The sequence below is a fragment of the Mustela nigripes genome, chromosome X, assembly GCF_022355385.1.
Source record: "Mustela nigripes isolate SB6536 chromosome X, MUSNIG.SB6536, whole genome shotgun sequence".
Lineage (NCBI taxonomy): Eukaryota > Metazoa > Chordata > Mammalia > Carnivora > Mustelidae > Mustela > Mustela nigripes.
The window spans coordinates 119,957,867-119,980,435 of record NC_081575.1 but is presented as its reverse complement, the minus strand read 5'-3'; the positions used below and the strand labels follow the sequence as shown (position 1 = coordinate 119,980,435).

Sequence of the window (22,569 nt, the reverse complement as noted above, 5' to 3'; positions counted from 1 at the left end):
CGGTGCCTGGCGTGCTGGGCAGACGCGGAGAAAGGCACCAGGGCTGGAAAGCGATGCAGGAACCGCGCGCTGAGGGCTGTCTGCTTTCCACTGGGAAGTCGGCCACGAAGGGCCCGGTGCCGTGGTCGAGAGTTCCTGCGACCCCACTGCCGACAGCGGGACCTATTCGGCACCACGTGGCTGCTCCGGGGGACACGAAGGAAGGGTTTCCGGCCGAGCACACTGTGTAATCCGGCCTGGGGCTGAGGAGGTGTGCACCCCGTCCGTGATGAGAACATGCTCTGCAGTGCACCGTCACAACGTCTTTCCACCTCGTCTGCCCGGAGTTTTAGCAAAATTCAACTACGTCTTCCCCGCAGGACTTCTGACATTTTAGAAAACAAACGTAATTTTTCTTTTTTGTGCTAAAGTACATGCGACATACAATTAACTGTATTTTCTTTTTAAGATTTTCTTTATTTGTCAGAGAGAGAGAGAAGCAGGGGGAGCGACAGACAGGAGAAGCAGACCCCCGGGTGAGCAGAGAGCCCGATGCGGGACTCGATCCCTGGACCCTGAGATCAGGACCTGAGCCAAGGGCAGATGCCCAACACCCAGGCGCCCCTAAAACTGACTGTATTTAAGTGGACAGTGCAGTGGCCTTAAGTACATTCTCATCTTGTTCAAGACACTGTTAGCTGTCCATGCCTCCAGGGCCGGAAGCCCTCAGCGTCTGTCCTTTTCTGCCCGGCTCAGTGCCCTCGAGGCTCGTCTGTGCCGCAGCAGGTGTCAGAACTCGTTTCCAAGGCTGAAGAGTCCCCCTTGTTCGCATGCACAACACAGCGCTTCTCCGTTCACCCACCAACGCACCTTGGCTGCTCCCACCTTTGCTGTAACCAATCCTTGCTCTCGATTTCTTTAAACAAGAAATGTGATATTTTTTTATTTCTTGAGCAACCGTCATGGAGCCCCCATGGAAGTATTGTGCCTGTGGTGAACTGGATCCGTGAGACAAGGCGGAAAACTAGTAACATGTATCTGCTCGCTGTCTCTGCATACAATGTATCCCTGTGAGTGCGGTCAGCCCAGTGGAATGGAGTGAGTGAGGTCAGCCCGCTGGAATGGGGCTGTGCAGGACGGGGCACACCACGCAGCCATCCCGAGCCGCCACGCATCGGCACGACACGTCGCTCCGCACGTCCAGCAGGTGCTACCCAGGTGCGCACTCTGCAGACTTGAGCAGAGCACGTGCTCCCAAAACACCCAGAGACTGTCCGTGGGCCTCGAAGCTCCTCTCCCAGGCCATAGGCGGCCCAGCCAGCCCCAGTCTCTTAGCTCTGTCCATGAGAACCGTTCCTTTTCTCCCGTCTCGAGTAGACAAGTCTTTGAGGCGAGGATTTCTCGTATCATCTTATCCTTCCGAGTACTTAAAAGTCTGTGGGAAAACCACCACACATTTTACAACAGAAACTGTAATTCTTTTTTTGTTTTAAGATGCTATTTCTTTAGAGACAGAGCAAGAGCGAGCACACACAAGCCGGGCGAGAGCCAGGTGGAGGGAGAAGCAGGCTCTCCGTGGAGCAGGGAACCTGACACGGAACTCGATCCCAGGACCCTGGGGTCAGGACCTGAGCCTAGGCAGACGCTTCACTGACGGAGCACCCCCCCCCCCCCCGCAGGTGTTGCGGAAATTGTAATTCTTTGAGAAAAACATTTACGACCACAGGCATGTGATGTCTGGGATCCTAGAGGGTAAAGACATTTATCTCATCTTCCTTAGTCTAGAATGTCTCCATTACTCTTTAGTGACTGACTGTGAAAGCAGTTAGCAGTCTTCCAACACGGAAATTTTAAACCCAGAAAGACATCAGGTCCGTATACAACATCAAAGAAGGTGGCGTATGTAAGGAAAGGGGGAGACGTCGTTCCGAGGTTTGCCAGTTCCATCGGACCAGCAAGTAATGCCTTTCTCCGGCTCCTGCCCACAGCCTGCAACGACCATTTTCCTGGTATGTGCCGGGCGTCCTTTCTTTTCTTTTTTTTCCTTTTTTTTTTTAGATTTTATTTATTTATTTGACAGAGAGAGATCACAAGTAGATGGAGAGGCAGGCAGAGAGAGAGAGGGAGAAGCAGGCTCCCTGCTGAGCAGAGAGCCCGATGCGGGGCTCGATCCCAGGACCCTGGAACCATGACCTGAGCCGAAGGCAGCGGCTTCACCCACTGAGCCCCCCAGGCGCCTCCTAACGTCCTTTCTTGAAGAGAAAAGCAGCGCGGGCGTTAGCTGAACGGATTATCACGGCTGTTGGTGGATGATTTCTCTCGTCACCTGTCACGTGTGTCCTTTAATTGTGCAAGGTCCGTGAACGCAGTGAGCGTCATTACAAGGAGCAGGCTCCAGTCTAAGCCTGGAAGGCTTCTCCAGGGCGGTGGAATCAGCCTGGGTTCCGGGGCTGCCACTGAGAGAGGCCAAGTCCCTGAGCAGCTGGGACTTCTCAGCATGCGTTCTGCATGGACTTGGCAAGGACCGAGCCACGTGGACAGCAGCCCACGACAGGCTGTCACGTTTCCACGTTACTGCAGGACGCCGACCTCCTCCACGCGAGGCCGCTGCCATGTCGTGGGAGCAGCTGCGTGCTGCAGCCAGAGCTCCACATTCTGGACTTGTGCCGGGCCCTGAGGCCACCCACCGCGGCCTCAGGGCAAGGAGCTGAAGTCCTGTAGGCCCCGAGGCCACCCTGGTACACGACACAATCAGTGTGCTCTGGGGTTTCCCAGGCTCCGTGTTACTGAGACAGGCAGACCCCGGAACAGGCACGGGACCGGCTCATGTCTTCGTCCAACTACACTCAGCCCGGGACTCGGTTTGGACCTGCCGCACGATAACGGCACCCGGTAACTGCTCGGGGGGGCAGGAAGCTGTGCTCCCGGCACCTCGTGAACAAGGGGCGGCCTGTAGGTCTAGGGATCGCCAAGGACGCTCACCTAGCCTCCCAGGAAGAGCACAGTCCTCAGTGCCTTCATATCTCTCTCGGTCTAAAGGCTGTGTCCAATGATCAGTTTTAAGAATTCAAAAAGCTTTCATGCAGGGCGCCTGGGTGGCTCAGTGGGTTAAAGCTTCTGCCTGTGGCTCAGGTCATGATCTCGGGGTCCTGGGATCAAGCCCCACGTTGGGCTCTGCTCAGCAGGGAGCTTGACTCCCCCCCTCTCTCTGCTTCTCTGCCTCCTTGTGATCTCTGTCAAATAAATACATAACATCTTAAAAAAAAAAAAAGTTTTCATGCCATGAATCCTGTCCGTAGTTTCTCCATATGTGCGTGAATGGTTCTGCTCTTTCACGGAGCGTGTGAGTGCATGCGTGTGTCCACACAAACACAGAGGCCGAGTGAGGGTCTGGATGGACACCCCCTCCCAGGGGATGAAGGAGTAAGAACGGTTACATCCACGGAGGAGGAGTTCCGGGGTTTCTAAAGTCCCCCCTTTTGTATTACGTGAAGCAGGCGTCATTTTTGGAATCACAGAGACGTTCCAAGAAGGGACATTGTGGTAGTGACTTGTGACCACGAAGGGACAGTTTCCAGAGTTCGGACTGTCCTTTCCTGCCGCGGTGATAAGCCTCACGTGTGAGCCGGCGTCCTGAGACACGCCGACCGGCCTCATACACGGCGGCGGGTGCTCTAAGACTCTTCACCCGCGCAGCCGTACAGCCTCCAGCCTTCAAGTACCCGCTGGTCATTCAGCTCCAGCCCTGGATTCTCAGGCGAGCATTAACTGGTGCCGGCATCACGGGACACGGGGCCGGTGGTCCACGGAGGCCGTCAGACTCCCCCTGAGCTGAAGTCCTTGCCCCGGCCCCCTCAAGCCCACCTTGCCCCCCACCTCCTCACCAGGTGCCATAAAGCCACAGGGACAGCCCCCGCCCCAGCAGGGTTTCATTCTGGCACAGCTCTTCTTCCAAACCCCACCAGTTCCCCAGTCTTCAACTCAGGAGACAGAGGAGCTCCGGACCCAGGACCTTCCCGAACGGAGCTGCTGCCCATGTCCTCCTCAAGCACACCAGCGACGAGAGGCCGGCTTCCAGGGGTCACAGAAGCGAGTCCCTTGCTGCCTGACATAAGTCCACACCCTCTCCCTTCCACCTGGAACGGCCGCGCCCTCCCTGCTCACCTGCCCATCCCTTACACGTTGTCCTCAGTTTACCCCATGTCCAGCACCTGCGAAAAAGCTGCCACTGCGCCAGGAATAAGAGGCCTTATTTTGTTTCTGTCCACAGCCCGCCTTCAATTTCTGTTTGGCATGAACTATGCTCCTGCGGGGTTTCCCTTGCATGGCTACGTACGTCCCCTCAACAGACTACACACCCCATAAGGAAGGTCCCCCGGAGCACCGCCTCGGCACTGGACGCACGGAAGGGCTCAGGGAGGAAAGACAAATGTGACGGGACGACGCCCAGGGACCAAAGCCTTCCTGTCCACCTGCATGGTGGCGAGCGCGGGCAGAAGAGGAGGGAGGTGCCGCCAGCCCTGCTGATGGCCTCCAGGGGCTGAGACTGTAAGAAACACAAACAAGGAAGCCGGGAGGGAAAGAAAAGGCGCAGGCTTTGCGTCGCATGGAAGCCCACGGGATGAGACAGGCTGGCACACAGACCGACTCCCGGAGCCAGGGGACGAGGGCCCCCACGGTGCTGAGTCGGGGGCTACGTGAATGGCCGTTGTCTGTCCATGAGGCTGAGCAGAGACGGAGAAGAGATGACGCTCAGCCCTGGTGAGGACCAGATGCGGCCCGGGGAAAGGATCCATAGACACTCCACCGTGTACCTGCACGGTGAGAGACCTGAGGAGACCTGAGCCAGGACCTGAGCTCCAGGAACACTCGGGAGAGCTCAGTGGGACAATGAGGGCTGATCGGCCACACACACCCCAACCTCAGAGGCCAGGACACCTGCCAGCTCCCCCCCCTCAGTGGCCCCTCCCTGCAGAGAAGGCCTGGGCGCCACACCGTTGGCTGTCCAGGGGACTAAGGTTCCCCTCAGGGTGATCTCGTCCAGCGCGAGGAGGCAGGGGACCCAGAGATGCCCGTGTGTGAGGACCTGGCCTTGTCACACTCCTCTGAACTGGCCCAGAGCCCATGCCTGAGGCTTTCACTTGGGAAATCCTACAGCCAGTGGAAAAACAGAACAGGGAAGCCTTCCGGACGATTCTGTACCATGGAAGGTACCTCCTTCTTGTTACTGGCTTTCTAGGCCAAATTATCACACTGACTAAATTATGCAAAAATACATTACTACATCGATCTCGAAGAATCCACCGAGGAAGGAACTGGTCGGAAACGGAATGTAGGTAACCAACACCTTTCACATGGGGAATACTACTGAGGTTTCCTGTGTGCCAAGTCAAGCACACATTTCAGCATGTAAAACCACATCTGTTAAAGCCCCAGAAAACAGACCGTAGACGAACCAGGTTCGGATAGTTTTCTACATTGTTGCCACAGTTTAAAAGAGCTCGGTTTCCATAAAATAAACCCTTCACTAACGGGCGGTTCCCCTTTGCCTATGCAGTAGCGTACAAAATGCGTACAGAGTGCACTGCTCCGAAGTATTTCCTGCTGGGGACGTCCATGGCCCAGTCCTCCGGAAGGGACCCTTCCCACACCATTTATGGATGCAGTCCTACTGACCTGAGAAGGGACCCCCTCAGTTCCCTCTTTGTCTTCAAGCCCAGTGGGTCAGCCCTATTCTCCAGGCAGGCACAGACACTCCCCTGCATCATAATAGGGGGCTGTTGCCTGTGGTGATGCGCCCAGGGAAGGACACACCCTGCACCATACTTGGGGGGGGGGGGTCCTGTCCCAGGTGATGGGCCAGCGAAGGACGCACCCCTGCATCGTAATCAAATGCTGCTACCCCTGGTGATGGGCCCAAAGAAGGATGCACCCCTGCATCATACTCAGGGGCTGGTCCCCCTGGTGATGGCCCCGGGGAAGGACACAGCCCTGCATCACCACTGGGGGCTGCTTTCCCTGGCAACCTGCCATCCATTCCTCCAATTTAACTTGCTAAATACCTGCGTGGGCCTCAGCTCTCACCTTGAAAGCAGGAAGTAACGAATGCCCGTGAATGAGTAATACAGCCTCCCGACAGGCGGCCTTCTCATCTAATAAGCCCAAGGTGACTTCCAGGACCACAAACACCCCAGCAGCTAGTACCTTCAGAAAGAGAAGGGATGAAAGTCGTCAGGGGTTATGGGATCATCCCCAGTTTAATAATGGGAACGAAGCAGGGAGTGAACCCAGATCTAGAAAGAGCACGGTGGCCACTCTTGCCGTATACTGTTCCTGCACCAGGGCTCTGGGAGGTCACCTTTGCGGTGGATTTCAGGTTCGGCTCAGGCACAGAGACGACAGGAGGGGTGCGGAATGGGAGGGAGACAGGACGAAGCATGTGTTTCAGGCTAGAAAGCTTCCCCTACATTCTGCAGGGCTCATCGGAATCAAGTCAGGGATCTTGTGCTTCCTATTGTAACTGTAGCAGCTTCTCCAACGACAGGTGAGGTACCAGTGAGAGAGAGAGAAGTCAGCTAGGGGACTTCTGCAGGGCTCAACTCTCTTCCGAGGACTAGCCCCTGCCTCACTTTCAAGGCAGAAATGTCTGGATTTGGTGACCTTCTGGGATTATCTCTGAGTGCAGAGGATACCTAAGTCATTGTGAAAGTCACATGGGAAGACTGCGACTCAATTCGCTGCGGAGAGGTCAGGACATAGACGTCTTAGTGTTCGAGGCCAGGCCAGCTGCAAAGTTGGAGCTCGTATTTTCTGGGTCCCGCCGTGGAGAACAACTCAAGGATTTCTTAGCATACAGGACAAAAATGCAAGAAGGAAAAGCACTTCAGAGGCCTGGGTAGATAAGAAAGCAAAAAGGCACTTGCATACCTAATACATGATGGGTGCTCTGGTGTTAAACAATGAAAGATAATCCAGGTCAAATGTTAACTGTCTGGACAAATCCTTCGCTAGAATAACTAAGAAAAAACAAGAGAAGGCTCAAATAACTAAAATCAGAGATGAAAAAGAGGGTACATGAAAACCAGTGCCACAGAAATTAAAAAAAAAAAAAAAAGATTTAGGAGAATAGTATAAAAAAGTGTATGCCGAGAAATTAGATAATCAAGAAATGGATAAACTGCTAGGAACATACGCCTCTGTATCAGGATCGAATTAAGAAACAGAGAGCCTGACTGGATATGAAACACTAAGGACATGTGTTGAGCAACCAGAAACCTCCCAACAAAGAAAAAGGCATCACCCACGAAGCCTACCGCACAACCGAAGAGGAACGAACACCCAAACTGTGCAGACTCTTCCAAACATTTGAAGGGGAAGGTATGTTTGCTCATTCTGTGAGGCCAACATTACCCTCATATGAAAAGCAGACAAAAACACTACAAGGAAACTGAGAATACTGAATACTGAATATTGAATATTGAATTGAATATTCAATATTGAATATTAATTGAATATTGAATAATGAATATTGGGGCAGAAACCCTCGATCAAATACTAGCATTCTGATCTCAGCAGCACCAGGACTACACACCGTCACCAAAGGGAAGCTATTCCTGGAATGCACAGATGGTTCACGACACACAAAAACCCACGTGATGCCCGTTAACAAAATGCAGGACGAAAACGACATCCCCTGACATGGAAAAAGCAACAGACAAAACGCATCACCTTCTCATCACACTTAACACTGAAGCTGGGAAAAGGAAAAGCAGGTAGAATAAACCTGCGTCGACATAACAAAGTCTGCCCCTGAGGAGCCCACAGCTCACACCACATTCACACCATCCTTAACAGAAAAAGGTGGAAAGTGCTGCTTCGTAGATCGGGACCAGTTCTATGCGTCGTACTGGAAGACCTAGCCAGGGCAATCAGGCAGGAACGACAAGTAAGAGGCATCCGAGGTGTAAATGAAGACGTGACGCGATCCCCGCTCGCAGATGACCTTACACCTCAAAAACCCTGAAGGTTCCAAACACACCCAGACTGTGAGAACTGAAAAACAAATTCAGCCACATTTCAGGACACAAAAATCAGCACGCAAAGATCGATTGCATTTCTGTAGAGTGACAGTGAACAATCTGAGAAGAAAGTTAAAACAATTCCATCTATAATACATCAAAAATGAACACAGAAGACCGTAGAGGCCTTGCACACGGAAGCTACAAATCACTGCTGAGAGTCATTTAAAAACATGATACAAATAAACGGAAAACATCCCCACGTTCGTGAACTGGAAAGTCTGACACCATTAGAATGTCCTCGCTCCCCAATGTGATAGATACGCAGATTCAAAGCTATCCCTAAAATGTATGCAGACCCTCAAGGAACTCTGAACAGCCATAAAAATAGCAGCAAGGAATACTAGAAGTCGGACGTCTTGAACTCCTTGAAGGTACATGACAGAGCTGCAGGAATCCAAGCACCGTGGTGCTGCTATGAAAACGAGCGGAACGGAATGGAAAGCCCAGAACTGAACCTTCCCATACACGGTGGACGGATCTTCAACAAAGACGCCAAGACCACCTGAGTGAGAAAGGACAGGCTCTTCCACAAAGTCCCACCCAAGCGGGACTGCTGGGTAACCACATGCCAAAGAATGACGTTCAGCCCTTAGAGGACACACAAAGATGAACCTAAAGTTAACGAAAACCTAAAACTATCCCATTCCTAGAAGAAAACTTCTAGGTTTTCCAGAAGGGGGAGAGCTTTACGAAAATGGACTTTGTGATGATGTGTTGGATCCGACAGCAGAAGCACAGGTGAGGAGAGCAAACATAGACAAATGGGACTGCGTCCAACCTAAACAATTCTGCACATCCAGGGTCACCATCAAGAGGGTGAAAACATAACCCATGGAAAAGGAAGAAATCAAAACCTGCACACCATGTGTCTGATAACGGGTCTATCCACTACTTCACAACAGCCTGTCTACAACTTAACAACCAAAAATTAACCCTATTTTTAAAAATGGGCAAAGGATTTAAAAAGATATTTCTCCAAAGAAAATAGAGAAACAGCCAAAAGGAAGTGGACTGATGCTCCACATCATGTATCATTCGAGAAACGCCCATCAAAAGGACAATGAGGGGGCACCTGGGTGGCTCAGTGGGTTAAGCCGCTGCCTTCAGCTCAGGTCATGATCTCAGGGTCCTGGGATCGAGTCCCACATCGGGCTCTCTGCTCAGCAGGGAGCCTGCTTCCTCCTCTCTCTCTGCCTGCCTCTCTGCCTACTTGTGAGCTCTGTCAAATAAATAAAATCTTTAAAAAAAAAGGAAAAAAAAGACAACGAGTTGTCACTTCACACACCTTAGAATGGGTCATAAAGACAACCAAAGACCCACAGAAAATCTTTAAGTGTTGGGGAAAACGCAGAGAAACTGGAACACTTGAGGACGGAGAGAGAGAAAAGCAGACGGTGCCGCCAGCGTGGAAAACATTACGTTCGTTGGCTGCTCACGAGACTGAGCCCAGAACCACGACGTACAGCAAGAAGCCCTCTCCTGGGCACAGAAGCACAGAAGCCGGAAGCGTGGTCTCAGGACCGGGTCTGCACTCCCACGCTCTCAGGAGCCCAGATGAGGAAACGACTCGTGAGTTTCTGCAGACGAACGGACAAACTGTGTGTCTAGTGGAACAACTGGAAATCAAGGGACAGCATCGTGTCTCGTGCTGCAACAGGAGAGGGCCTGGAGGACATGACGCCACGTTCCAAAAGGCAGTCAGGAAAGGACAAACCCTGGACGACCCCCACCCCACCCTATGCGGTTCCTAGAACAGTGCCGTTCACACGGACAGAATGTGGACTTGTGCTACCAGAGGGAGGCCAAACTGGGAGTCAGTGCTTGATGGGGACAGACTCTCTGTTTTGCAAGACGAAGACGTTTTAGAAATGGATGGTGGGGACCATCACCCTCGCAATGGCTAACTGGACGCAACAAGGTGCGTGAGACAGTAAGTTTTACTGCGTCTGCTTTTAACCGTGATTTAAAAAATGAGCTGTACGGGTCAAGGTCTCAGGGTCCTGGGATGGAGCCCTGCATCAGGTCGGGCTCCCTGCTCAGGGGGAGGTCTACGTCTCCTTCTGCCTCTGACCTTCCCCTGTCTGTGCACACTCAGTCTCTCTCTCGGATGCATAAATTTAAGAAAAAAATCTGTTCAGAAAGGAGCTGTGTGGATGTGTTTGCATCAGGAAGGGTGATGAGGCCACGTGCGTGTGCAAAGAGCACAGCACAGGAGCCGAGGCGTGCGGCGTGCAGCACAGAGCCTGTACCCACAGACACTCGGCTATGCCTGGCATCCATGTACAGCCCACATGGTTTGTGTGTCACGGGCACTGCTGTTCGCTGGCCCTTTCCAGAAAATTCTCCACTTCCAGCCTTATCCCATGTGCACTCTCGGAGGGATGGATAAATATTTCTAAAAAACATACACATTTCAAAAACGACTCGGAATCATTTTAACACAACTGTAAATCCCCAAATCACTGCTGTAACTGCACATTTTTTTTTCTCTCTCACTCTCTCTCCTTGCTTTAAGAATTCCAAAACGGGGAATTCACCTGTCTTCCTGAGATTCTTAAAACCGCACTCCGTTTTCAAGCATCTCTCGGCCCTGCCATCTAGAACACTCCTCACCTTCTCACGTCTAGCAAGAAACAGCAGACCATTCAGTTCTGAACGATCTTGAGTTTTCAAGCGCCACGAAACGATGAAAAGTCCTCTCTGCTTTCAAAGGAAAACAAGGAAAGAGAGGGGTGAAGGGCTCACAGACATGTTGCAAATGAATTGTGCCCTAAGTGTACAAAACAACAAAAAAGAAAAGAAATGAAAAAAATTAAGCATCTTCAGGGAGACACAGGGACGGGCTCATCACGCATGGGCTGAAGCTTCCACAGTCGCTGAGATAATCTGTCCCTGATTCCGAACAGGAAGAGGCAAAGCCACGTATCAGATCGTGAAGCAATCTCCCCCAGATGCGCTGTTCAGATAAGACCGGAATGAACGGTTCGAATGATTTTGGATCTTGGGACGCAGTGGAAGGAATATGTATTATTCTGGAAAGCCCAGATGGAATCACAGCAGAGGGTCAGCCCAACGGTCTCTGGGGTGGCTGCGAGCCTCCCACAAGATTCGAGATTTTGCTGAGACGGAATCGAGACAAAAGACGACACAAAGCCAGCGCGTTAACAGGCGCTGGCCCTCTGCCGTGCTTTTGAACGGCGCCGCGGAAGCTCCCGAGTGTGATCCCGTCGGCGGGAGGGCACGGTACCTGGCATCAGACCCGCGGTGGGGAACACCTCCTTCAGCTTCGCCTGGCTCTCTTCCACCAGCTCCTCTTTGGACATGGGGAGCTGCAGGACGTCTATGATGATCTGCGCTGCCTCTAGCGCCTTTTTCCCCATGACCAGGGACTTGATTTCCCAGCTGTATTTCTTTCCGTAGCGGTCACATATTTCTTGGAACACCACTGAATAGAGCCGCTCGGTATCTGCAGGGAGAGAGATACGGCAATGGTGAGGGAGCGTGCTGTACGAAGGCGGACCCCTGGCCTGAGAAGCACGGGGCGCTGTGCAAATGCTGACCTTGCCGCACGTCATCGGACAGCAGGGCCCGGGATCGCCGCTCTCTGTTGGCTGCAATGTGTCTGCAGCTGGGATCCAGAAGGTTAAAAACGGGGAAAGACAGGAGGCTCATTTTCCCGGGAAGCAGGCTTTGATACCAACTCGGTGTGTCTGGACCTGGCGTGCTGAAGGCCATCTCGTGAGGCCATCGGCTATGACTGAAGCGGCCTCGAGCAGGCAGCACCCGGGGTTGGGCGGGCCACCATGCGCTGGCGGGGACACCTCCCTGCCCCCCGGCAGTGAGCACAGCGGGCGTGTGCGTGAGGCCATGGGAGCCAGGCCTCTGTCATGAGCACGGGGAGCGTCTGTCCAGGCTCATGTTGCTGTGCCACGTGCTCCCCAAACCTCGCTCACAGCCCTTCGCACGCCCGCTGTGTGCTGCAGGCGGGGGGTCTCCCACCCCAAGATGTGCGGGGCCCCAGCCGGGTCCCCGACGATCCAGCTCACGTCCGACACAGTTCTCACGGCCGAAGGGCTGCCCCAAACCGTAACGAGATGTCAGCGCACATCAGCAAGAGGGGCGGCAACCGAAAACACGAGCAGAACCAGGGCCGGTGAGCATGGGGAGGAAAAGGAGCCTTCGTGCACGGGGGCTGGGAATGCCAACGGGGGCAGACGCTCTGCGCAACAGCACAAAGTTCAGGACAGAGCGACGACACAGTCCAGCTGCTTCTGGGTATTTCCCTGCAGGAAACAGCGACGCTGATTCAAACACACACGTTATAGGCACTGGGCTCCCAGGTGGCTCCGTCAGGCAAGCATCTGTCTGTCTTTGGCTCTCATAGTGATCCCAGAGTCCGGGACTGAGCTCCAAATCGGGCTCCTTGGTCAGCGGGGAGTCTGCTTCTCCCTCTTCCTCTCCTGCTCCCCCGGCTTGTGCTCTCGCTCTCTCTCTCTCAAATAAATAAAAATCTTAGGAAGAAAAAGGGCCTGTGCACCCCATGTTCACGGAGCATTATGTGCAGCAGCCAAGATATGGAAGCATCCCCCGTGTTCACGCATAGACGGACGATAAGGACAGTGCACAGAAGAAAGCACTGCTCAGAAGAAAGGAAATCTGACCCTTTTGGACAACATGGACAGAGCTCCACAGTGTTCTGCAAAGTCACAGAGACACAGGAGGTTGTATGGTTTTGTTCCCTTGCGAAATCTCAAGGATGGAACCAAGAGAGTAAACAGAGTCTTCTACAGGGAGAACGCAGCGTTGGGCACCGGAGGGGACTGGGGAGTCACAGTGCACGGAGGAAGTAAGTCACAGGGATGGGGGACACAGTCAATACTTGGTGACAGCTCTGTGTGCGGCACACAGGCTGACTGGGCTGACCGTGGGCCGGGTTTTGTAATGCACAGAAAGGCACGATCCCGACGACACAGACACAGCCTGAAAGGAACAGGTAGTGTGTATCGGTCAGACTGGACACAGCCGGCGCTCAGCCTCCCAGGACTGCCCCAAGCCCCCAGCAATGCCAATTTCAAGCCCCGGCCGTCTCCTGTGACATAGGTAGGAGATCCCAGGACCCCGTCTTGGGTCCCACGGCGTTCTAGAGTGGCTCCCAGCGGTCAGGAAATGCTGACTCACTGTTCCCTGGTGTATGACACAGGGTACGTGCGACCATGCAGGGGAGCGTGTGCAGAAAAGATGGGCCAAGGGCGAGCAGCATGGGGAAGGGCGCGGGGTCCCATGGTCTCTCCGGTGCACCTTCCTCCCAGCCCCTACACGCCCAAGTCTGCCAGCGGGGAAGCTCTCGGGATGCCCGTACTCTTGGGGTTTCCATGAAGGCTTCACCATGGACGCATGAGGCGTGACCCACCCCTCCTGCAGCCCTGCACCCCCGTCCGGAGGACGCAGACAAACAGGAAGCACCACGGTTCCCAGCACGCCTTGCTCGGCCGGTGCAGGAGCCCAAAGGGGAGGGCCTCTGCACCACTCAAGACGGGCCTGTCGCTCACAAAGTACCAGGGCTTCAGGAGCTCGGTTTCGGGAACCAGGGTCCGACGACAAAACACTACAGCAAGGACGTTCCCAGTGATGCTATTATCCTTTGGGACCTTTGGAGGGTTTGGGGAGCTCTGTGCCAGCAAAAGGAAGCCCAGACCAACATATGTACGGTTTCTATTATCTCACAAGGCTGGATCGTGTCCCCAGGAAAGGCCAGTCTGGGAACCGGATCCCAGCTGGAATCTTTCGAGACAGTAAAGCTTCAGACACCTCAGGGCGCATCCCGGAGTCTTTTCCGGTTAACGAGCGCCCAAGGGCACACCCCATAGTAATTGGCAGCATCACGGCTCCCACACAGCCCAGGACATCAGATGCGCCACCATATTTACATCTGTTTATGCTGAGGTCCCTACATGTTTAACACATAAATGGCGTTATCAGTGACGCGAGCCACGACCAGTGCCACGACCAGCGCCATGAGCCGGGATAGGTCCTCGAGTATTTAGTACAGAAAGAAGGTTCACAGCAGGGACACTCGCACGGCAACCCCCAGGAGCTACGGTACTCCCAGGCAAGGACCGAACACGGGGACATTCGCAGGGCGTGCATCCGCGTCTCGGGGAGGGCTCGTGCGCCCTCGCTGTGGCTGTGACGGGCTTCCCTGCATCCATCCTGGACCCTGGCAGCAAGGTCCATTCACTGAAAATCCACGTGGGAGGGAAGGTGCCCGAGGAGCGACCGATGTCTCCGCAGGACAAGCGTCTCCAGACCAGGGAAGCCACAGGGGGTGTGCGCTGGTGACCCTGAGCCCTGGAACCCAGAAAGGCTCTGTCAGGAGGTGTCCCCGAGGCCCTGGCCTCGCTGTTGGCTGTGGCAGCCACAGACACTCGGGGCGACCTGGGGGTGACGGACGGGGTCACCACACAGAGTCCGGGTTCTGACGAGTTCAGGACACGGACCGCGCTGCTGTCATTTCTGCAGGAAGGCCGATGCGGGGCAGGAAGGCCGATGCGGGGCAGGAAGGCCGATGCGGGGCAGGAAGGCCGATGCGGGGCAGGAAGCAACAGAACGGTGCCCGCTCTCGACTGCATGTGGAGAGGAGACCACCTCTTCTGCGCGGGCTGCACACAGGCGTGCGTGCTCTCTGGGACGGCCTGAAGTCGGCACGCTGTAACCCGCGCCCGGCTGCTGTCACCCGCAGACCTCTGCTCCTCCCTGACACCCCGTCCGGCGGCCACCCGGCACACGGGGCAGCAACCCAGGGCCCGTGGATGGCAGGAGGCGTGGACTGTGCCCGTGAGCCACAGCTGCGGCGATGTCACCGAAGTGTCCATGTGCATCTCCCCCACGGGGGGTCCAGGGACGCCTCCACAGGACAGCACACCTGCCACGTGTCCGCTGCTGGCTTGACGGATGTCACCGTTCACAGGTCCCTGTCCCTGGGCTTGCTGCACCTGCTAGGGGATCTCTGGTTCTTCCAGGTTAGACTGGGGCTCGGCAGGCACCCTGGACGCCTCCCCCGGGGGCTGTCGGGGTCAGCACCAGCAGCTCCGTGGGACCCCACTCTTCTTTCAGTGTTCAGGGTGGGCTGCCTCCCCTCCGGCCCCCACGGACCTGCTTCCCATGGTGGCTGACCCTGCTCTTCCTGCCATTGCCCCCTGAATGCATTCTACCTTAATGCGGCCTCGGTCCCCCGGACCACCCCGAACCCTCCACCCTGTGGTGGGGTGCCCAACACACACGTCTCAGCCGCCCCGCCTTTCAGGCATTCGGGACGGTTCACACGTCACCTCTGCACAGGGGAAAGCCTGTTCAGGTCTGGTTTGGTTTAGCAGGCACAGAACACGGTGAGGCTTCAGGAAAAGTCTCCCGGGGTCGTCTGCAGACCAAGCCGCAGCTGGGACAGCCGCTGGAGTGACTGGGGTTTTCCGGAACGCACGCTGCCCCTGCACGTAGTGTTTCTGAAGAACGCAGACAACGGGGGGAAGGCTGGCTTGTCCCCGTCATCAACTGCAGAAAGGCCTTCCCCAGCCTTCTGGGGCCGATGGGCTCCGAGGACAAACACTCCTTTTCAGTGCGCCCCCGTGAGGGGGTCGGAGGAGCGGGAAAGAGCAGGACAGACACGCACCGATGCTGCGTCTTTTTACCTTCTTCCCTCGCACATCGTCCTCTACGACTTGAGACAGGTCCGCGGCAGAAGGAAAATGCAGGCACCGAATGACAAAGAAATGACTGTGTGGCCTTAAAAGCAAAGTCTGGCGTGCGGGGAGAGACAGCCGAGGCGGAAGATGGACGTAGCCGTCGGGGACTCCTGCTAACGCAAGTGAACGAAAGAGAAGAAAGGGTGCGACAGAAATACTAATCCCAAGACAGAAACACGGCGATGGCCTTTAAAATGCTTTCAACAGGGGCGCCTGGGTGGCTCTGTGGGTTAAGCCTCTGCCTTCGATTCAGGTCATGATCCCAGGGGCCTGGGATCCAGCCCCGCATCGGGCTCTCTGCTCAGCGGGGAGCCTGCTTCCTCCTCTCTCTCTGCCTGCCTCTCTGCCTACTTGTGATCTCTCTCTGTCAAATAAATGAATAAATAAAATCTTAAAAACTAAAATAAAATCAAATTATTTAAACAGGGTTTATTTAAAGCCTCGTGTCAAAGGTTTTAATTTAAAAGACACTGGGCGGTGGGATTATCAATGTGCAGGGGACAGTGCAGACGGCGTTTCTTCACAATGTCGGTCACGTCCCCCCAGACCCTCGGTGCGTAAGCGAGGATGTGAACGAGTCATTCCACTCCTTGGAACCAAGGATGTGTCTGCCAGCGTGTGACGGCACCCACGCATCCTCAAGGGACCACGGTTGGAGAGGAAACTGTTCCAAAGACCTATGTTTTCATCGGGGGCACAGGGTCCCCCCGTTCAGAAGCGAAGGAACGACTGCCAAGCTTTACAACTCGTTACTGTTGAGCGTTACTGTGGAGCAGAACATCATCATAGCATGTTACAGCGACGAAACTGCCGCCGTCCTCAGGTGTGTTCGAAGAACGTTCCTCGCAAAGGCCAGCCTCCCTCTGGGCCGGAAGAGGGAGACCATGCAGCACCGGGGGGCCGTCGCAGGTGCGCTGATCACGTAAGCGGGCACAGAAGGGCGCCCGACGGGAGACGGGACCCTGGCAAGCCGGCCGGGGTGGCCACAAGCCAGGTGTCGTCGTGGGCGGCATGCTACCCTCCTGGGTGGGGAAACAAGACACTGAGGTTTAAAGTCACTGAACCAATGCCAAAGGGTAACCCCGTCCTGTACCTGGACATCGGCTGCCTGTGCACGGTGACCTTGACAGCCTGCACTGTGGTGTCTGAGGCGGAGGTTCTAGAAAGGCACCATCTTCTTCTCATTGCGAACGTACCGACACACTGGCTGAGCCCATCCCTGGCTCCCAGAGCCAGCCTGCGTCTCACCCCATGAGGACAGAGCGGGGGAGGGTGTTTCCCCACGTCTCCCTTGCAGGAAGCTGGACCGTACAAGCAGGTGCCTAATTCCACTGTAAAAACAAGCAGTCACACGGCTTCACAGCCAGACATCCTTCATCGTCGCTGACGAGCACGTTTGATAAGACCTGATTTCTCGGGGCGCCTGGGTGGCTCGGTCGGCTCAGTGTCTGCCTTCCGCTCAAGTCATGACCTCGAGACCCACATCTGGCTCCCTGCTGAGCGGGAAGCCTGCTTCTCAGTCTCCTTCTGCCTGCTGCTCCCCCTGCGGGTGCCCTCTATCTCAAGAAAAGAAGAGAAATTGAGAGAAAAGACCCGATTTCTCTGCTCATCCGCATTTTGCTCCCAGAGGAGACCTGAATGTAATGAGGTCTGGGGAGAAAGTGTGGACATCAGTAATATGAAAGCTGAATGGTCAACTCCCAGCTCAACCACTGCTTTGCGGACAGTCCTGGTTAAGGTTTTTAAGTTTCATAACTTGGAGTTTCTGCCCTGGGAGCGGGGGTGCCAAGCTTCTCTTGGTCTGTAAGGCCGACTGTGACCAGACAGTCTGACGCCCGCTGCCCGGGTCCGTGACCCTGCCCTGCAGCTGAGAAGTCACTGAAATCTGCCAGCAGGTGCTCAGCCCCCCAGCTGGGCCCTGGGTTACGGGTCTGCAGAATGGGGACAGTAATGGGGCCACGACACACCTGAGTGACCGTGTCCTCGATGTAGCCTAGACTTAGGCCGAGCTCTGAGCACAGCGTCTGGCCATGGGAAACTCCAGCATCATCGTGGGGAACGCTGGCTGTGGGGACGCCTGCCTTGCACCTGAGGTGCAGAAAGCTTGTAACCCGTGAGCCTCCCTGAGTTCGGAGACCTCAAGACCTGCTTTCTCGCCACACAGCAGTCTGCCAGGAAGGGCAAAGACCTGTTCTGACAATCACCGGCCCTCCTGAGACCGTTTCCTTAAAAAAACAAAATACCAATCCACTAAGTCGTGGCAATGTCTTCACTTTTGGGGCACATGGAACTAGCTTCATGAACGCATGGTAACTAACAGTCCGGCCTGGCACATGACCGGGATCTCTCATTTCCGGTTCCTCAACCCATTAACTCCTGCAAACAGACACGTCTTCATTTAGCAGCAAAATCGGACCTGCGCTGGCGGGAGGAGGGTCTCCTGTTCCCCGAGTGCGATTCCTGACGCGGTTCTCCGTAGGGATAGCTATGGGGTTCGCCTGCGCCCTGCCCCAGACCCTGCCCCACCAAGAGTCCACACATCACACAGAAAACGCATTATAACACATTTTAAAGCTGAGAACGGGAAAATCTAAACACAACTGGCTCCTTGCAAAGCAGGACAAAGGAATGGAAAGCTTCCCTCCGGAATGATATTCTCTCCAAACCAGGCGTGCTTTTATTTTTCCCAATGACAAGGGGGGAAGTGGGGGGACCCAAAGCCGGTGTTTGGTGGGACAGACAGGTTCGGTCACGGAAGAGACGTTTTCACACAGAAGAACGCATGTTCAGTGAAAATCGAAAGGTCGCAACGGGGCAGATGCGAAGACGGGGCTGAATGACGGCTTTCTCTCACTCGCAAGTGTAGCAGGGTTTTCCAACGGGGTGAACACTGCCTCTTTTACCGTGAAACAGCTCCCCGCCTAGAATACTGTTTGATCAACGTGGGGGTGTCCTTTTTCTCAGCTGTTTCGAGAGCACGTAGTAGGTGACGGGTTACTGCTGAACAGATAGGTCTTTTTTTTTTTTTAAGATTTCATCTATTTTTCAGACAGAGAGCAGGAGCAAGGGCAGAAGAAGAGAGAGATGCAGGCTCCCCGCTGACCAAGGGTCCCAGGACTGCAGAGATCATGACCTGAGCCAGAGGCAGACGCCTATGAGACCGAGCCCCGCAGATGTACCTGAACTGACATTTATTTACTGACCAGGGTACAGTATTTTCAGGGAACAGAATCAGCTCCCCAAAGAGACTGTTCTACTAGTTTCTGATTCTCTGCACTGATGCCCAAAGTGTAGTCCCCAGGGAAGCAGCGCAGCATCAGGAATGCCCATTCCTGGTCCCACCTCAGATCTGCAGACTCTGAATTTGGGGTGGGTGTGTGCTAAAGTGGAAAACCAGTTAGCTAACAGAACAGGCTTACTGAAGCCCCGAGCTTTGTAAAGCCAGTGATTTTAAAAAGGGATCCACGCTAAGAAGAGCTTCTTTTCAACGATGACATACACAGAATGGAGTAGAAAGTAAGGGGGGAAAACAGCTATGACGTTCATCCCCATGTTGACATCTGCTTCCTTCTTTGGCCGCCAAAAGGAGATCTACGTTAATACATTTTTCTCGGAAGATAAAGTCTTTAAAGTAAGAAATGCGTAATGTGCCCCATCCTTTCTGAAGTTAACGCCAGCAAAGGACTTCAATTCCTGGAGCTGTCGGTGAAGCGCAGGGATGTGGGCGCCCCCGGAGAGGAGAAGAGCCGGCCAGCGTTCTGTTCTGCACGGCACGGTCACCCACGGCAAGGGCGTGCGGCCTTTGGAGCAGCACCTAACTTGCCACACTTTCCTGTCAAGAATAGAGGACAGATGGCTTCCGGGGACATACCACATCGAAAGAATGAGTTCAACGGCTCCTTTCTCTCTTAATGGGAAATCAAGAAGACACCGGGCGGCCCTGGGACTAGCGAACCCAACGTCAGAGCTGGTCACTGGCAGCCCTGATGTGAGGACAGCTACTCAAGCTCTCCCGTGCGCCACCTGCACGCTCTAGGCGGGGATTGGACTCCCCCAGCGAACGCACTCGCAGCCGTAGGAAGGACATCATCGCAAACCGGGAGTCCTTTTCCGAAACTGGACTGCGGGGCCAGTCACACAGCTCTGTGAACGCCGGAGCTCTGAAGGTCCTGGGCCTGGAACGCCAGTGACTCACGGGAGATAGCAGCAGGGCAGTCTGATATCTCCACTGCCTGGGGCTGTTCTTTACTTCTTAAGGCAGCCAAGCTTGCTTAATAATCCCTAGAACCCTAAAGGCAAAAGCTGTTTTGTAAGGTCACTGCCAGCACCAAGAGCTAAGTGCTTCTCCTACCGCTCCGGGCACACAGCCCTCAGCCCAGATCCTCCTGGCCGAGCCGTCCTCTGGCTCCCAGAGGCGCAGGCGGCCTCCCTCTGTCGATCGGCCTGTCTGGCCGCCGTGACACGCCAAGGCCAAGGCAAGGCACGTCTGCGAATGGACGGGAGGAGCATGTCTGGGAGGAGCAGCGCTGAGGCCGGGAGTGGTAGGAAGGTTCTACAGGACAGCTGCAAAGGGCAGAGGGAGCATGAAAATGCTCTGGTAGGGGCGTAGCAAGGGAAGAAATGAGGCACTGCCCGAGTTTCCAGTCCTAAATTACGAGAGCAAGTGTGGAAGTCCGCGAGGGGCCCTCGGATGGCCCTCGGATGAGACCCTGCAGGAGCTCTGATTGCACGCGCGGTGGAAGGAGCCCGGTGGAGGGAAGGCTGTGGTGACCCGACCGCAGCTACAGGAGCGGCCTGGGGGAGCAGGAGGGGTGTGTCTGGAAGCGGGGCCTGCTATGGGACGCTCTCGGGGGCACACCCGAGGGTACGGGGTGTTCCTGCACGGAAAGCCGTAGTCACAGAGGACTGAGCAGGCGGTGAGGTGAGGTGAGCCTGCTGCGGAGGTTCTGCTCCGGCATCCGGGGTGGGTGTGGGGCTGAAGGTCAAGGCTGGGCCGTCACCTGGGTCCCAGGCATGGTGCGCACAGGAGGCCCTTGTGTATAGGGCAGCAGCGAGCTGCCTGATACTGCTTTCTTGCTCTGCTTCCCAAAGGTTGCTGTCCCCCGCTTCTGGACCACGACCCAACATGGGGAGGCAGCAGCATACAACCCCAGAGAGCAGGGGTCTCCATCTCACCACGGTACGCCACCTGCTGAGCCATGAAGGGGCACAGAGTGTGCTGCTCGCCCCAGACCTTCAGGTGCCATGAAAGGAAACCGTTACTGAGCCGGTCAAAAATCAGGGACCACAGGCCCTTTGCGGATGCAGCCAGCCGGCGCCCACATCTGCCTGGCCACCCAGCGGTCCCTGAGCAAACCCTGATCATATCCCCAGGCCTGCAGTGGGATCTCAGGTGCCGCCTGGCGTCATTCACACCCCCACCCCGGTACGCCTCCATCTTCACCCAAGAACCCGTTGGCCCGCATCGTCTGAGCCCTGCCGTGCTCTCGGCCACTCAGGAGGGAGGAGCCCCCATGCCACCGGCACACCAAAAAGCCCCTGCGTGGGGATGAGGAGCTGTTTAGGAGGAGGCCCTGCCGCAGCCAGGAGTCACTGCCGGGGTTTAAAGAGTCTGTGCACCGCTGTGGGCACGGACACAGCCGCGTCTGCGTCGGACCGTCTGCGCGTGCCCCAGGCCTGCCGGCGAACCCCGTCTGCCTATTTTCCCTCATCCTGCTAAAGATCACGAGGACTCTGTCCTAAGAAGGCTGGTCTGTGGGACACGCTTCAGAGCCTTCGCGGAGGGAAGCTGCGTCCAAACGAAAATCAGAGATAACGATGTCACAGGGAAAGCAGGTCCACCCTCTTCCTAGCCAACAACCAACGACCAAAAAGCTTTCCGAGAATCTGGTGTGGTGGAAAGCCACAAGCAGAAACCGTGCTTGTACGGGACTCCAGCCGATCTTTACTCAGACCTCCTTCCATTAACAAGCAGCAGGCGCTAGGAGCCACTACAATGGATATTTCATTGTAATGCCTGCTAATTTCGCTTAATTATTAGCGATCCAAAGACCTCACGGCTCTCCCGTGCTCAACATGTATTTCTTAAGGTTAGGATACTGAGAAAAAGAAAGGAAAAACCTACGATGGTATAAACTAGAACCGAATACAACATAAAATTGATCCCCTCCCAAAACTCAAAAAGTTCAGACCAAGTTTGAAACGACAGAGCACAGAGGTCCCCATGGAAGAAATATTTATAAATCAGTAACACCACGTGTCGTGGAAGCATCACGCATCACGGAGCAGAAGCCTGGATGAGCAAGCTTAACCACCAGCCATCAATCTTGGGGACACAGTCACGGCACATGCCTGAGAGACGAACCCTTCGGATACTTCTTGGCTACCTATTGTGTGACAGGCCCTGAGAACGACCTGATAATTGAGGCCGAAATGGGTGTTGCTGCAGGTGACATAAATCTGCCACATTGGAACCAAACGGCTCCCTCCTGTTTGTCTGGAAAAGTAAACAAAGGACCAAACACCTACAAAGGTCTGACACACTTTGTAGAAAGAACGATTGACAAAACGTCGATACATCAATGCGAGGATTTCTCAAGACCTATGGAAATGTCGCCACCGTCGGCGAACCCCGACCTGCAGGTGGCCCAGAAAGGTCCCGGTGGACGGGCACGCAGGAGTCCGGCACGGAGAGAGAGTGCGTTGGGACACACACCTCCTCGCGGTACGGGCAGGAGAAATAAGACGGTGAGTGCGTGCGAGGAAGGGAC

The 22,569-nt window shown here is 54.9% G+C and overlaps 1 protein-coding gene across 1 annotated transcript in view; it reads right to left on the bottom strand.

The window, feature by feature from the left end:
• The window catches only part of PUDP (pseudouridine 5'-phosphatase), an 81,605-nt gene that overhangs the window by 34,653 nt on the left and 24,383 nt on the right, over positions 1-22,569 (bottom strand). The window contains exon 2 of the mRNA XM_059385850.1: positions 11,308-11,526. Within this exon, the coding sequence (XP_059241833.1) occupies positions 11,308-11,526 (219 nt within the window). The remainder of the gene's footprint in view (positions 1-11,307; positions 11,527-22,569) is intronic.